This window comes from Nannobrachium achirus (genome assembly GCF_963921795.1).
Source record: "Nannobrachium achirus genome assembly, chromosome: 7".
In the NCBI taxonomy this organism is placed as follows: Eukaryota; Metazoa; Chordata; class Actinopteri; order Myctophiformes; family Myctophidae; genus Nannobrachium; species Nannobrachium achirus.
This window is the reverse complement of record NC_137816.1, coordinates 20,263,509-20,279,251: the sequence shown is the minus strand read 5'-3', so window position 1 is coordinate 20,279,251 and position 15,743 is coordinate 20,263,509. Positions and strand designations below refer to the sequence as shown.

The window sequence follows — 15,743 nt, the reverse complement described above, 5'->3', positions numbered from 1 at the left end:
ATATATGGTCACTCCAGGCCAGAATGAACAGGTTTTTCCTGTCCCGTACGTGTAAAATATCAGTCCAGAATGAATAGGCTTTTTCAAAAAGCAAAATGTGTGTCCCATGTCCATATATGGTCATTTCAGTTCAGAATGAATAGGCTTTATATGTCCTGTACATCTAGAATATGTGTGCGGTGTCCCTCCCGGTCAGATGAATGGATACTTTGAGGATTGGTCAAGCTTCACATGATAATTTGGTCTTCAGGGTTTATCTGTCTTATTTAAACACTTTATATTTATTTATGTATTTATTTAATTACAAATTCTTATTTTAATGTATGTGTTTTAATCTATTTTATTTTTTAAACCTATTATACCAACTGTCATACCAGCTCTCCAAATACATTCAGAATAGAAGTTTTATCTGTCCACCGCTTCAATTCGAACCGAGGTTTGATTTTTAAATATTTTCATGGGTTAGCGCCATCTTATATTTCTGATCTCCTCGATCTTTATGTCCCTAAAAGCACATTGAGATCAGCAAGCAAGCTGCTGCTGGTGGTCCCAGGATCCATTCTGGCACATAGGGGGATTGAGCCTTCTCTGTGGCTGCCCCTAAACTCTGGAATGAACTCCCCCTCAATATCAAACTGGCACCCTCACTCTCTGTTTTTAAAACACATTTTTATTCCCAAGCTTTTAATCCAGAGTGGGTCTTATTTGTGTTGAGTTTTTGAGTTCCTATTTGTGTTTTTATGTTTATCTTTGTTTTTATTTCTGGTCTGTTTCTGATTCTTGAACCTTATTGTTGTCTCGAGGACACTTTCTGTAAAGCACTTTGGTCAACTCTGTTGTTTTCAAACGTGCTCATATAAATAAAGTTGGATTGGATTGGATAGGAGCCATTGAAGTAGTGATCTAAGTATAGGCTAAGAGTAATATGTTCAGCACAGCAGCTTGTTTTCATAGTATACTTTGGCTGCAGAATTTTTAAGTCTTCCAAAAGTCTTTATGGGGAAAAGGGCCATTATAGTAATATAACATGGTGGAAATTAATTTCATAATTTTCATGTGGTCCTTACACCTATGTCGCACCGCTGATCCATCCAGTACGCCCATATATTATATGGAAGTATCAGAGGCGCCCACATGCACAAATTGGTGTTGTTCATCAACATCATCCTTCATTTCTTTTTGGAGCGGTGCTAACCGCTCCTATGTTTGACTAAGTGTGTATGTGTGTCCCTTTGTATGTAAGTACCAATGCCCCGAACTCCATGTATGGAGATGTCCATATGTCTGTGTCCCTATGTATGCAGTACCAACAAGAGTACGTATCACACAAGACTAACATCATAGAACGTTCGCAGAGACCGACATCACTATACAGCTGATGTCATGGACAGAATGGCCCATCCAGGGAGATATGCACGTGTCGTGTTTGATACCAACTTCTCACAGGTGCGATCTTTTTTAATGAATCAAAAATGACACAACTAATACAATAATGCTGACAGTGCATTATATGTGCATTTGATGGGGCAGCGGGACTATGTGCATTTGTCTCTATTATTGAAGCAATAAGCCACACGAGGCGAGTGGTTACCTGGTATTTTACATCGGCTGAGAGGCGTATACGAGGCGCAGCCGAGTGTCTCCAACCCTCTCAGCCGGTGTAAAATACAGGTAACCACAAGCCTCGCGTGGCTTATTCCTTATTGCTTTTCTAAAACGGTTACAATATGGCAACATGAAAAATCATAGACATGTATCAATTAAAACTGTTCTATTTCACTAATAATTCTGCAAGAAAGTAGTCCTCAGCTACAAGAAAGTAGTTCCCGGTCAGGCTGCAGAAACAACACACCTTGCAATCAAGTTCTCTAGTCTAGCTTTGTAGTCAGGGAAAGTTAGCGGAATAACTGTCAAATCTGGGAATAAATTCCTTACCAAACAATTTCTTCACCAATGTGTTCGTAAAGGTGTCTAGTAACATATCTAACAAAGATTGAAATTAAACATCCCTAGCAAAATGTTTGACAGCTAGGGTAATTCTGGGTCTCATTCACTTAATATACACTGTACTATATGGGAAAAAAATCACTCCCAAAAATATGCTTTAAGTGGGGTGTGAGGTCTAACTAGGTGTGTTTAATTATTCTGAATCCATTGCAAGCATTTGTTTTGCACGAAAAACATTCTTTGGGCTAAAAACAGACGCAAAAGAACTATGGTTTAGTGATGAGTCATCACTTTTCACAAGGTGTATGGGGTCCATTTTTGTCCCAAAGAATGTTTTTCGTGCAAAACAAATGCTTGCAATGGATTCAGAATAATTAAAAACACCTAGTTAGACCCCTCATACCCCACGTAAAGCAGATTTTTGGGAGTAATTCTTTCCCTTATAGTAAGTGAATGAGACCCAGAATTACCCTAGCTGTCAAACATTTTGCTAGGGATGTTGAATTTCAATCTTTGTTAGATATGTTACTAGACACCTTTACGAACACATTGGAGAAGAAATTGTTTGGTAAGGAATTTATTCCCAGGGTTTTATTCAAATTCCCTGACTATTGCAACACTGTGGAAAGAAATAACGCACCTGGGTTTGATATAAACTGATTAAAGGTGTGGGTTATAGTCTCACATACCACAGCAATTAAAGGGAAACCAGCCAATCAGAATCAAGGAATGGAACTAGCCGTTTTAGAATACAGTTACAGCATACAGCATTTGATATTTAACAGTGGGATTTTACATCATCTAGGGTTGACCACGTTAGATCGCCATGGTTACTCAAGAGGTTAGAGTAAGCACTCCATTTTCGTTCAAAATGGTCAATGTGTAACTCATGGTCATGGGTGACGTGGAACTGCAGTGGGAATTCTATGTTTGAGTCATGAACTATTATGGTTAGCCTATGTCTGACTCTGAGTCATAGTGATGGAACCGAGATGGTTCCGACTGGCTGACGGCTCGTGACTGGCCAACCGACAGACCAACTGTCCATTTTACCCATTAGGCAATTTCAATATAGGATGAAAATTACAATCAGAATCCATAGCAATCCAGACAGGCAATCACATCAGCAGCATGAAAAAAGAACCAGGATTCCTCTTGCTTGCTGCTGCTCACTGCCTTTCAGACACAAAGAAGCCAAATAGGAATAATTTTCAATGTTTCATATTTCACCACACAGTTTTACCAGAGCCCTGTTATTCATTCATGGGTGGACCTTCTTCCACCTATGTGGTTTTGATTTTGAGAGGCGTTTTTATTCTTTACAGGGAGGAGCTAAATATCTGCCCAATGTCCAGCTGGTTTCACAGAGATTGTCGAATCCTGCACATATGCATTGGGCCTAAAGTGATTATTGTCTTACGGCAGGTAAACCGGGCTAGACGTGGCCTCGTACGGCAGGTCAGCCAGGGGGGCTGGCCACACTACTGGGCTAGACGTGGCATTGGCCTCGTACAGGACACAGATGGAGCCGTAGTCCTCGCCAATGCGATAGCAAACATTGTTAGGGTCAACCCACAGCGTCAGCTCCAGAGGCAAGAGACTGGACAGCTGTTTAATGGTAAGTCCACTTCCATTGGCAGCCTGGGTCAAGAGAGGTTCCAAAGTGCCTCTCTGGTTGATACGTATGCACCGGTAGGCGGAGCCAGTCAGTGGGCTGTCAGGGTACCAGTGGTGCTGGTAGAGGGCAGTCATTGAGTCCTGGAGACATTCCTGGAACACCTGGAGCTGATGTTCATCAACACCTTTCATTTTCAAAAGTGTCACTATGAAGGACGCGGCGGCGATCACTTCATCAACCATCTCGGTTCTGGAACTGTGTCCTTCTTGGTTCATATTGTGCAAAGCCAGCGTGAGCCCAATGAAATTCAACAACGTTCGTAATTTTTTAATGAACAGTAGCTGCTACATCAGAAGCATTTTAATGGTCGCTGCCGCTGCGACACTATTAGATCCTACCTTGGCTGAGAGGCCCGAGATAAATATATATAGGCCTATATATATAATATTTCCAAATATGAAGTCCCTGATTGGCTAACCTGGCCCGTCGGCTTGACTGATTGGCCAAGCTTCGCGTAACTTTTGTGCCGCACAACCCCCAGACGGGCCAAAAGGCAGATAGATCCCTGATGTGACGACATCAGGAATCTGTACAGTATAGGCATGGACAGACAGATACAGAGATCTGGCACAAAATGGACACAGACAGACTGACAGATATCTCAACATCTTTATATATTTTTGAGTGGTGCTAACTGCTCTTACATCTGGCTTTGGTTGGGTTGGGTAGATGACCCAAACAAGGTGATTGCTATTTACAAGCACATGGTCAGAGAAGCCTGGTTCCAGACCCTGAATCGCTAGCCACACCCCTTTAAAAATGTGTTTCCTGATTAAGTGAAACGAAATGTCAATTCAGGTTGAGTGTGTCAGGATACAGAAGAATACAAATAATAATACTCTGATTCCACCACCCTAAACTGACTATAGGCCTCTATAGACCTACATCTCGAGATGAGATGGAGCCTTAGCCAGGGGCTTTTAAGCCGTGACATCATTTTGTAGTAAGACCTCCATCCTCCAAGCAGATTTATTGTCAATATCTGTCCCTCGCTATTTCAACAGATCCGAGACAAAAATTATGACTAAATTATAATTCTACCACTTTCCTTTCAACAACAAAGAGAAGAAAAAATTGTAAATAGTAAAAATAGTAAAAAGATTCACGGGCGCTGGGGCCTTTTGGCCCCAAAACTTCTCCTCTGCCTACAAAATGATGTCAGACTTAACAGCCCAAACTATCTCAATACTTTTTATCATCCCCATCCTCCCTCCCTCCCTCCCTCCCTCTCTCTCTCTCTCTCTCTCTATCTCCCTTCCTCCCTCCCTCTCTCTGAGCTCTCTCTCTCTCTCTCTCTCTCTCTCTCTCTCTCTCTCTCTCAACTGTTTGGATCTATCCAAAGTTCCAAACAGTAGGCTATAGTTCGCACAGCCTTGCAGTATAAAATGCCACTGCATGCAAATTTGTTACAACAGCTGCTTAAAAAGCACTACACGGTGACGGCAAAACACATTGGAACTTGAGGGCTCAACAAGAAAGTGGGAAACAGGCAGAGAGAAAATATAGCCTAACAGTGCCTCCTACTGGTTAATCAACAGTCTAGTTGGCAGTGGTGTAAAGTACATTTACTTAATTTGTAGGCTACTTTACTTGAGTATTTCCTTTACTCCTTTACTCCACTACATCTCGTATTCAAATATTGCACTTTTACTCCACAACATGTATTTGAAAACTTAAGTTACTATAGTTACTTCGCAGGTATGTTACATTAAATGTATTAAAACATACTTTTACTTTTGGTACTTTAAGTACATTTTGATGCCAAGTTGCCAACACTTTCATACTTTTACTGAAGTCTGAAGTAGTCATTTTGAATTCCGGACTTGTCTACTTGGAACAGATTATTTCTACTCCGCGGTATCTATACGAGTACTTTTTCCACCACTGCAAGTGCCTACAAAAACTCATCCAAAGATTTCAAACACACGCGTTGCTAAGGCGATTAAAACTCCTCTCTGACTGGCTCCTCGCTTCACTTCCAGCCAATCAGCGCCGCTGTTGTAACGAGGTCGGTTTTCAGACAAAAGCGTCCTTCCTAACCATAGTTCCTAACCAACCGCGTATACAGATACATAGAGATGGTTTCATAGCAGAGAGCCACTCTTCTATCTATACTAATAGACACATACATGAACATAACATGTAACACTGCACGACATTGCTCTAGACTTCAAAGTAGTTCAGGTAATAAGTCGTAATTTTATAATAAGTAGTCTAACTCTAACATTGTCTTCTCAAGCTGGCTTCACCAAAAGGCAGAAAGCTGAAGCTGACTTTGCCAGCTTCAGTTTTAACCAGTATGTCAAAGTTCAGTTTCAGAAGGAAATCTGACAAACAATATGTAAGTTCAACGTTTTCCCCCTCTCTTCTCTAGTCTTTCCATATTATAACGTTTTTGATCTAAGATAGCCAAATGTAAAAAGCTGTAGCCTACCAAATTGCTTTGAGTGAACATATATGTGGGCAGTGCACGTGTGTGTTAATGCTTTATTAATGATGATTCAAGTGTGTTGCTAATTTCAGCCAATCAGGAGAGGGTAGCCTACTATTTTATCAGCTTCAACTTTGATAGTGTGCCAGTTTCAATATGATGTCTCCCATTTCAGTTGTTTTGTTTATCCTGTAAGTGTATCCAGTATGAGTTCTCTCTCATAAAATGTGTATCCTGACCTGAAAGTTTGTAGCCTACTGTATACTAAAGAGCTGGAGAGACTGTATTTCTATAGTATGATTACTATCAGAATATTTGGCTATTCAACAATTATTTCAATTACCCTTTAATTCCTGGTCCTAACCATGAACTGTCTCTGGTGGTCATTGAGAATCAGAGACCTTTCATTAGTTCATGCATGGTGAGGACCAGGAATTAATGATACATTCATGATGAATTCATGTATGATGTTCATCATTAGTTAATTATTAATTAAGCGTTAATTATCTTACGTGTATCTGCATTTGCAAGACCTTTTGAATGTGTGTGTATACAGTGTAGTCTTTTAACTGTATCCCTGACCTGCGTCGCCATAGAGGTACATCTCTCATGGTTTGGTCCCGGCTGCCTCCATCGCCCCAAAACCCGCTGTCCCCCGAACCCCTCCACCCCGCAGCCCCGACCCCTCTCCTGAGAGGCCCAGGTACCTTACCCCCACCCTTATGCCCTCTCCTCTCCTCTCCTCTCCTCTCCTCTCCTCTCCTACTCTCTACTCCAGTGGTTCTCAACCTGTGGGTCGGGACCCCCCCAAATTATTTTGGGGTGTCCCCAGATGATTAACTTAATGTGCAACTGTGAAAATAGCCGATCTACATGCTCACAACGCCTCGCAACACGAGGCATTGTGAGCATGTAGATCTGCTATTTTCACAATAGAACCGTGTTATACAAAATGTAATGTCTCCACTCTTAGTGCTCGTCAGTGTGAGGGGGTCCCCAGTTTAAATATGATTATTTTGGGGGTCGCAGCCTGAATAGGTTGAGAACCACTGCTCTACTTCACCTTCCTCTCCCTTTCTCCCCTCACCCCTCCACCAGAATCATATCTCTCTTCATTTTGTCCCTCTCCCTCCTCCCCTTTATCCTTGTTTTTTTGCAGATCAGCGTTAGCAGCGGCCATCTGGTCTTCATCTCTGACCGGCAGGACGTTTGCTATTCCCCCAGCCAGACCACGCTCTCTGTCTGACAGCGGCCACCCTCAGTCTGTCACCTACCACCCCGACACCAGCACAGCACTCTACACACAGTAAATAGTGTTTTCATTGATTGATTGATTGATTGATTGAAGAGATTTATTAGAAGTTTGCAATAGAAAAATCAAACCTCGGTTCGAAGTGAAGCGGTGAAGCATTAGTTGTGGATGCAGTAGGTGAGAACTATTGCATGTACAGGACAGATAAAACCTGAAGGCCAAATTATCATGTGAAGCTTGACCAATCCTCAAAGTATCCATTCATCAGACCGGGAGGGACACTACACACATATTCTGGACGTACAGGACAGATAAAACCCATTCATTCTGAACTGAAATGGCCATATATGGACATGGGACACACATTTTGCTTTTTGAAAAAGCCTATTCATTCTGGACTGATATTCTGGACGTACGGGACAGAAAAAACCTGTTCATTCTAGACTGGAGTGACCATATATGGACATGAGGTGACATACATTTTGGGCGTGGGACACACAAAGCCACTCATTGGAAGCGGTTTTCACCGCTTCAAAAAAGTGCAGTTTCATGACAGTACAAATCACTGGTACAAGGTCAACTAAAAGGAGATCCTAGAAAGTTCTACGGCTTATTTCCACAAGAACCATACTTTAGGATAACATCAATTTCAAAAGCAGAAAAAGCAGAACATCAAATACAAAGACAGAAAAAGGGGAGTGGGGGGGGGGGGGGGGGGGGTGGGAGCATGGGGGCTTAGTCTATTTACAAGTCACGGGTAGCAGCCACCTGAAGGTGACTTTTCATACCAAGGAGGCTTGGGATTTGCTCTCCTTTGAGGCTTGCGGTAGGGCGTTCCAGATGTTGGTGGTATAGCAGGAGAACGCTTTAGAGCTTTGTTTAGTGTTAAATCTACGTTGATGATGATTAGTGGAGCTGCCTCTGGTGTTGTGATCGTGAACATCCTTGACCTTTAGGAAGTAGTTCAAACATCACATTTTTCATATAATAAAAAAACAGCAGTGGTGGAAAAAGTACTGGTACTCAAATGTTTTACTTAAGTAAAAGTATACTGCAATATAAAAATACTCTGTTACAAGCAAAATACTGGAATTCAATATGTACTTGAGTAAACGTATGAAAGTATTGGTATCAATGTGTACTTAAAGTACTAAAAGTAAAAGTACAAAATGTTTGAAAATAGCAGATCTACAAGCCCACAACGCTCACAGGTATAAAATAGGGCTAATGAGCTTAATGTGTGTTTTGTAATTTATATCAGCAAATTAACTAGTAACTAAAGTTTGAAATAAATATGTAGTGGAGTAAAAGAGCATTTGGATCTGAGATGTAGTGTAGCAGAAGTAAAAGTATTGGAAATTGGAATTACTCAAGTGAAGTACAAATACCTCAGAATTGTACTTACTGTAAGTACATTACTTAAGTACATGTATTTAGTTACTTTACACCACTGGAAAACAGACAAGAAGGAGAGGTTAACCACATGAAACCTTCACACATTTAAATTGTGTGGCAATCATTTAGTGAAATGAGCAGATCTACAGTACAAGCAGGGTGTGGGGACCCCACTAAAAAATATATATCATTATTTCTGGGGTCACAGCCTGAAAAGGTTGAGAACCACTTCATTAGAGAGGCAAAACAGATCCTGAGGCCAATAATGAAACTCATTATGGCCACTAGAGGGCACACACAGTACAGCTATGGGGATGATGGTCCCATCAGTGCAACAATAAGAGTTGAGGGTCCCATCAAAGGGCAAACTTCAAGCACACTGGAGCCCAGGACTCATTTGAAAAAGCCTTTAATTAGACTAACAGAGCTACACATAATATTTAAAAAACATAAAAAGCCAAAGACGCCGGCCCGGTTTCGACAAACGTGTCTTCCTCAAGGTGTGGTTATGTTGTTGTTTTTTCCTTGCCTTTTTACCATTTGGACTCCGTAGTCTTCACCCTTTGAGAAGCGCTCATCTACTTTTACCTACTACTACTACTACTTTTTGTACATCTCACCATAATATTATGTTTTTATTATGAACTTGGTATAAAATATCTGACCAGATTGATATTCAATGATACTGCTGTGGTTAGTTGGTTTTAGTCATTAGAAAATAGATAATCTTAACGAGCTCAAAACCATTTTTTTAAATAATATAAAAAAGGAACTATTTTGGACTTTCCCACCCCGACAGAGACAATATAATACACACACACTGCACATGTTTTGTTCGTACAGAGACACGTGGCCAGAGTATGTTATCAGCCGACCCCACCTGCCATCTCCCGGACATTCTGATGAAGAGCTAGATGACAGGGACCGGGAGGAAGAGGAGGAGGAGGAGGAGAGGAGGAGCAGGTGGGAGGAGGACATAGAGAGGGAGCCACTGTCCGAGGAGGAGGAGGAGGGACATATCTACCAGAGCCTTGACAGACGAGGGATCTGTCCAATCACAGAGCCCGTCTACTCAATGCCTCTAAAACATCAGGTAGTTATGACTGTCTGTCTGTCTTACTGACTGTCTGTCTGTCTGTCTGTCTGTCTGTCTGTCTGTCTGTCTGTCTGTCTGAGACATTTAGTGACAGTCAGATTATCATGACAGACGACAGTCATGTTAACCATAGCTACTCTTGAGGTGTCCTTTAGCAAGGCACTTGCTAAAAGATCATTGGCTTGGTATATATAATATCAATATTTATTGGATGTTATACATTAACAAGACAACAACAAACACCAGACTGAAGAGCACATAAAACATGAGTAATTAACCCATCATATAAAAAGTACCAAAGCACAAAAGTTGGACACATTCTATAAAGCTATTGAACGTGGAACTATCATACAGAGTCGATATGACCAGTAATAGGACCCCAGATGTATTCGAATGCTGCAAGACTGTCCTGTTTATTGCAACGCAGCCTCTCCAAGTGTATTAGTGATACAAACTCATTTAGCCATTTCGTAAAAAAATGACTTGTATTTATGTACTAAATAACCCCTTGCAGACTTTGAGAAATAAATACAGCTGAGGTAGAAAACAGTCTTGACTTATGCCTGATTTATACTTAGTTAGGTGTTGTGCTCCAAAAACAACTGATCTTCTAGATGGGCTCTTTTCAGTTGTGCAAACAACCAGCCACATGCAATTGAGTATAAACTAATGCAGCGTTAACAATGTGGCCTGGGGTTGCGACCCCCAAATGAGCAATGACTAGAACCTCCCCACTTCCCTGTTAGTACCTGTCACTCTCTATCGCAATTTCCCTACAGCTACCCAACGATTCTTTTAGTCCCTCTGAGAGCCAGTGTATGAACCTGTCTACTGCCTACTATGATCTGTAGAGGTACTATATCAGCTGGTTATAATAAGTAGCTGGTTCAGATTCTAGGTGTAAATATTTAGCAACAACTAAGCTTGTGTGGAGCAATCTGTTTTTTAATTGTGTGTAAATCTCAGTGTAAACATGAAACAGCACTAGGCATAAAGCTCCAATGTGTTTGTTGTCTTCCTCCTCTGGTGGAAAGAGGTAATTGCAACAATGTCCACTACAACACGCACGCACGCACGCACGCACACACACACACACACACACACACACACACACACACACACACACACACACACACACACACACACACACACACACACTTGTGGCTTGCACACCATCTGCTTCAAATAGCTATTTATTGTCAACAATAGGTGTCCTACCAACACTAAGGTCAGACACTAGGGGTAAAATAACACTTGAGTCATTAAAATAAGATGTCAACTTGTGTGTCTTTCAGGGTACCAGTCAGTCAGAAGGAGGAGAGGAGACAGATGACTCTGCCTTCCTGTGCTCCCCTACTCCACTACAAGGTCTCTGCTCATATTACACACACTGTAATGTAAATACAGCACACACTTACAGGGCTGTCACAATCATGACATCTTACTTGACGAGTAGTTGACATACAAAATAATTGTGATTAATGATTTAATTGTGTTTATCCATTGAACATTGGAGCATAGCAATTACATTTCTGTTTGGCTTGTTGGGCTTTGTAAACAAAAATTGCAGATTTGTCAAAATGGAAACGATTATGAAGATTATGTAAGGGATAATGAATGGCTCCGCGGTGAATGACGATATATAACAGACCGACGGCCTGATAACTCCCAGAGGCGCTAGCCGAGGGGAGTTATATATCGTCATTCACCAAGGAGCCATTCATTATCCCGCTTATTACCCGGCTACTAAATAACATTAATAATTCGACTCAAAACTAAAAACAAAACAAGTATTTCCTTGTTTACAGACAGCTGGAAGTGTTCCAGTGTCTGTAAACAGTGTCCAGCGCCCAGCGCGCCAGTGTCGCGCTGGGCGTCACCCTAACGCGACACGGTCGCCTTGGAAAACAAGGATGTGCTGATTAGATAGAATCCATTTTCTGACACTACGTTGTCTATTTCTCGCTTAAAATATTCTGAAAAACATTCTTGAGAGCAACGTTTAGTTCTAAATGTCGCTGTGTGTGTGTGTTTACATGGCTGACATGTTGGATACAGCACAAGATTCACGCAGTGCAGCTTGACTGCAGCAGGTGTTCTGAGCCTTTGATTAGGCAGCGGTCTGTTATAGAGCGGAGCGGTCTGTTATCGGGGAATATCAGACCTCTGATTTCAGCGATTGACCAATCAGAATCAAGCATTCAAACAAGCCGGGTAATAAGTTATAATTAATGTATATGATATATAGGCCTATGAATAATTGCGATCATGACATTGTGATAGGCCTAGTACACACATACTGCAGCACACACAGTAAACATCCCCACTAGCATAAGCCTATATTTCAGGAAGACTATACAAATGATTTCAGGGGCAGAAACCTTGTTTCTCCATATTTTCTTTTTTGTTTCTTTTTTTTTTTAAATAAATACTAGAAAAAAGCCCCCTGCGGGGGCCTGGCCCCTTTCCTATGTGAAAGTCCCCTGTACCCAGAGATGGATACAGTCCAGTGGGCAGCTAAGCAATACAAATTTAGGATAGCTCAACATTAAATATGCAGTTTTTTCCAAAATGCAAAATAGTGTAAATGGCAATCCATCCATCCATCCACATCCATCCATCCATCCATCCATCCACATCCATCCATCCATCCATGCATCCATCCATCCATCCATCCACATCCATCCATCCATCCATCCATCCATCCATCCATCCATCCATCCATCCATCCATGCATCCATCCACATCCATCCATCCATCCATCCACATCCATCCATCCATCCATCCATCCATCCATCCATCCATCCATCCACATCCATCCATCCATCCACATCCATCCATCCACATCCATCCATCCATCCATCCATCCATCCATCCACATCCATCCATCCATCCATCCATCCATCCATCCACATCCATCCACATCCATCCATGCATCCATCCATCCATCCATCCATCCACATCCATCCATGCATCAATCCATCCATCCATCCACATCCATCCATCCATCCATCCATCCATCCACATCCATCCACATCCATCCATCCATACACATCCATCCATCCATCCATCCATCCACATCCATCCATCCATCCACATCCATCCATCCATCCATCCATCCATCCATCCATCCATCCATCCATCCATCCATGCATCCATCCATCCATCCACATCCATCCATCCATCCATCCATCCATCCACATCCATCCATCCATCCACATCCATCCATCCACATCCATCCATCCACATACATCCATCCACATCCATCCATCATCCATCCATCCACATCCATCCATCCTCTACTGTACCTTACCGTACCTTACTGTACTGTACTCTACTGTAATCTACTGTACTTTACCTTACTGTACTGTACTTTGCTGTACTCTACTGTACCTTGCTGTACTCTACTGTACCTTGCTACCTTGCTGTACTGTACTGTACATATTCTGTGTTCTATATCTATGAATTCTATGTGTTCTAGAACTATGAATTCTGTGTTCTAGATCTATGTATTTGATTCTTGTTCTAGATCCCCCCCCCCCCCCCCCCCCCCTCTCTCTCTCTCTCTCTCTCTGTGTGTGTGCATCTGACCCCCCCCCCCCCCCCCCCCTTCCCTCTTGTAACCTGAGACCTGGTGATGATAATGACACTTCGCTCCCAACTATGGATTGCGCAATATGCCGCCTACAGGCCAAAATGTGGGGAAAAATTGTAAACATTTTTGGGATTATGAGAAGTAGAGACACATCTGAAGGTGATAAAGTTGATGTTGAGCAAGGTACATGCGTTATTGATTTTTGTATTATGTTTTTTAGACAATTGAACAACTGCTGAACGTGGAGTTACAGATGGAAACACACTCATTTTTTTGGGCCGATTCTGATTATGTAGTGGGATATAACCAATGAAAAGGAGTTTGTGACTAAATAACTACACTCGTTCTATTGGAACAAAGGTGTTTTTTCCATTTCCTGAAAAGTAAAGGTTTTGTATATGCCAGGTTTCCACCTGACAAGACAATACAATACAATACAATACAATACAATACAATACAATACAATGCAATACAATACAATACAATGTAATGCAATACAATACAATACAATACAATACAATACAATACAATACAATACAACAGAACTTCTAATTAAGTACCAGAGGAATTGCAGCAATTGAATTGAATGTCGTGTTGGAAGTTACTCTTTGGTTAGAAAAGGGAGGAGCCTTCAAAGTCAAGTAAGTTGAAAAAACCAAGACACATCTTCCAAAAAAGGCTTTCACATTTACTAATTAAGTACATTGTTTCTCTACAGAGGAGATACAGGAGGCAGAGCTGCTGGATAAGAAGGTAAGACTAAGACACCTGTTTCTCCTCTGTTTTTAGTTTTTTTTTTATTATAATTATACAGATTATGCGATGAAGCCTGATGCCTGTGTGCGATGATGCCTGTGTTGTCTTTTCTTTCACCCAGAAAATATAATTATATCCGTGATCATCTATTCTTTAGTCTGTAGGGAAAGAACGTGTTTTGACCAAAAAACGCAGACACCGAGACACATGGACTTTTCTAAATCTGTTAACATGGAGGCCGACGGTTGTATTCTGGGATTTGTAGTCCTGGATCGCTTGCAGGTTGCGGGAGTTCTCAGCGTATCACATATCACTGAAAACACGGACATGGCGCATATTTACATCCATGGCGCTCAGCGGTTGTAACAGGACATGATATCTATGTCCTTGGCGGTGAATGTGGTAAAAGTCCTTAAATTGTCACTTCACTGTCACCTGGGTCCCTCCAAAATCTAAATTGAGAACTAACTAATTATTGGTGCTTATGCAGTTGCATGCCATGCATGTAAATACACACCCAGCACTGTGAAGTGAGCCTGTCCGTTTGCAGTGACTCTGATCAGTCACACCACCTCATTATTATCTGGATGACCTCTTCACAGTATACTGTAGGTAGAGAGACACTTTTTTGGGCTCATTACTATAGACTATAGACGGAAACCTTCAAAAGCTCAATTATTCTAAAACAGCAGACCTGCAAGTTCCCAACTTGCCGTGAAGCATTGTCATCTTAAGCCATTTCCAAATAGGGCTTAAGTGGTTAACAGAATAGCATTAGGACATGTACCTCACTCTCTCCATATCTTTCAATCACCCCCCCCTCTCTATTTCTCTCTCTCTCTCTCTCTCTCTCTCTCTCTCTCTCTCTCTCTCTCTCTCTCTCTCTCTCTCTCTCTCTATCAGATGCTGCACATGTAGCTGTTAGAGGAAATTGAAAATCTCTCAGATATCATCTGACCAATTTGTCTCTTTACTCTGCTTGTCCTCGTATAATGTCTTTGGGATTAGATGATAGTTTTTCTCTTCAGGCAGACGTGTTGTCTCCCACAATTTTCAAATTAGGCTTCTGCCTAACAGTCTGTACTTTGGAAACTTTGAAAATGAGTAGATGTTCCCATTGATGTTCCATTTTGCCTTTACAGTCACTTAATTAATATCTAGCTAGCTGCTGACCACTGGACATTCTAAAAGTTAATTTAAAGATATTTAAAAATACACTTGCGTCGAATGCCCTTCCGGTCTGCGGTGCAGATGTCAGCTTCCTGTTTTCAACTTTTACCGAGTGGAATTACAGACACTCTGTAGCAATTGAAGATTGTGGAAGAGATAGTCTTGCTTGAGAGACTAGACTAGATTATTGTCAGCCCTTCCAATATACTGCCACTCTGACTCACTCAGTTAAGCATTCAATTGGCCAAACTGTCAGTCAGTCATTCAAACCAGTGTACCTGTTTTTCTTACAATTACTCTTTCTCCTAGACTTCAACTCCAAAGCTGAAACAGAAGTCTTCATCAGCCAGTAGAAGCATGCCTTCCCCAGGTACTGGTCCTCTCACTGTCAGAGCCAGCACTCACCAGTGGAGTGGATATACC

At 41.6% G+C, this 15,743-nt stretch overlaps 2 protein-coding genes across 2 annotated transcripts in view; one reads left to right on the top strand and one right to left on the bottom strand.

The window, feature by feature from the left end:
* Window positions 1–3,363: 3,363 nt before the first annotated feature.
* Window positions 3,364–3,807, bottom strand: LOC308288633 (protein BTG1-like; the record flags this gene model as incomplete). The annotated part of the gene is made up of 1 exon (XM_080730104.1): window positions 3,364–3,807. The coding sequence occupies one exon, from the start codon at window positions 3,805–3,807 to the stop codon at window positions 3,364–3,366; it is 444 nt and encodes a 147-aa protein (XP_080586230.1).
* A 2,074-nt stretch (window positions 3,808–5,881) lies between these two features.
* Window positions 5,882–15,743, top strand: part of cep89 (centrosomal protein 89) — a 92,201-nt gene continuing 82,339 nt past the window's right edge. Inside the window, exons 1-7 of the mRNA XM_080730103.1 lie at window positions 5,882–5,966; window positions 6,653–6,759; window positions 7,216–7,362; window positions 9,547–9,796; window positions 11,095–11,167; window positions 14,113–14,147; window positions 15,630–15,690. Coding sequence (XP_080586229.1) covers window positions 5,925–5,966; window positions 6,653–6,759; window positions 7,216–7,362; window positions 9,547–9,796; window positions 11,095–11,167; window positions 14,113–14,147; window positions 15,630–15,690 — 715 coding nt within the window. The 5' untranslated portion in view covers window positions 5,882–5,924. The remainder of the gene's footprint in view (window positions 5,967–6,652; window positions 6,760–7,215; window positions 7,363–9,546; window positions 9,797–11,094; window positions 11,168–14,112; window positions 14,148–15,629; window positions 15,691–15,743) is intronic.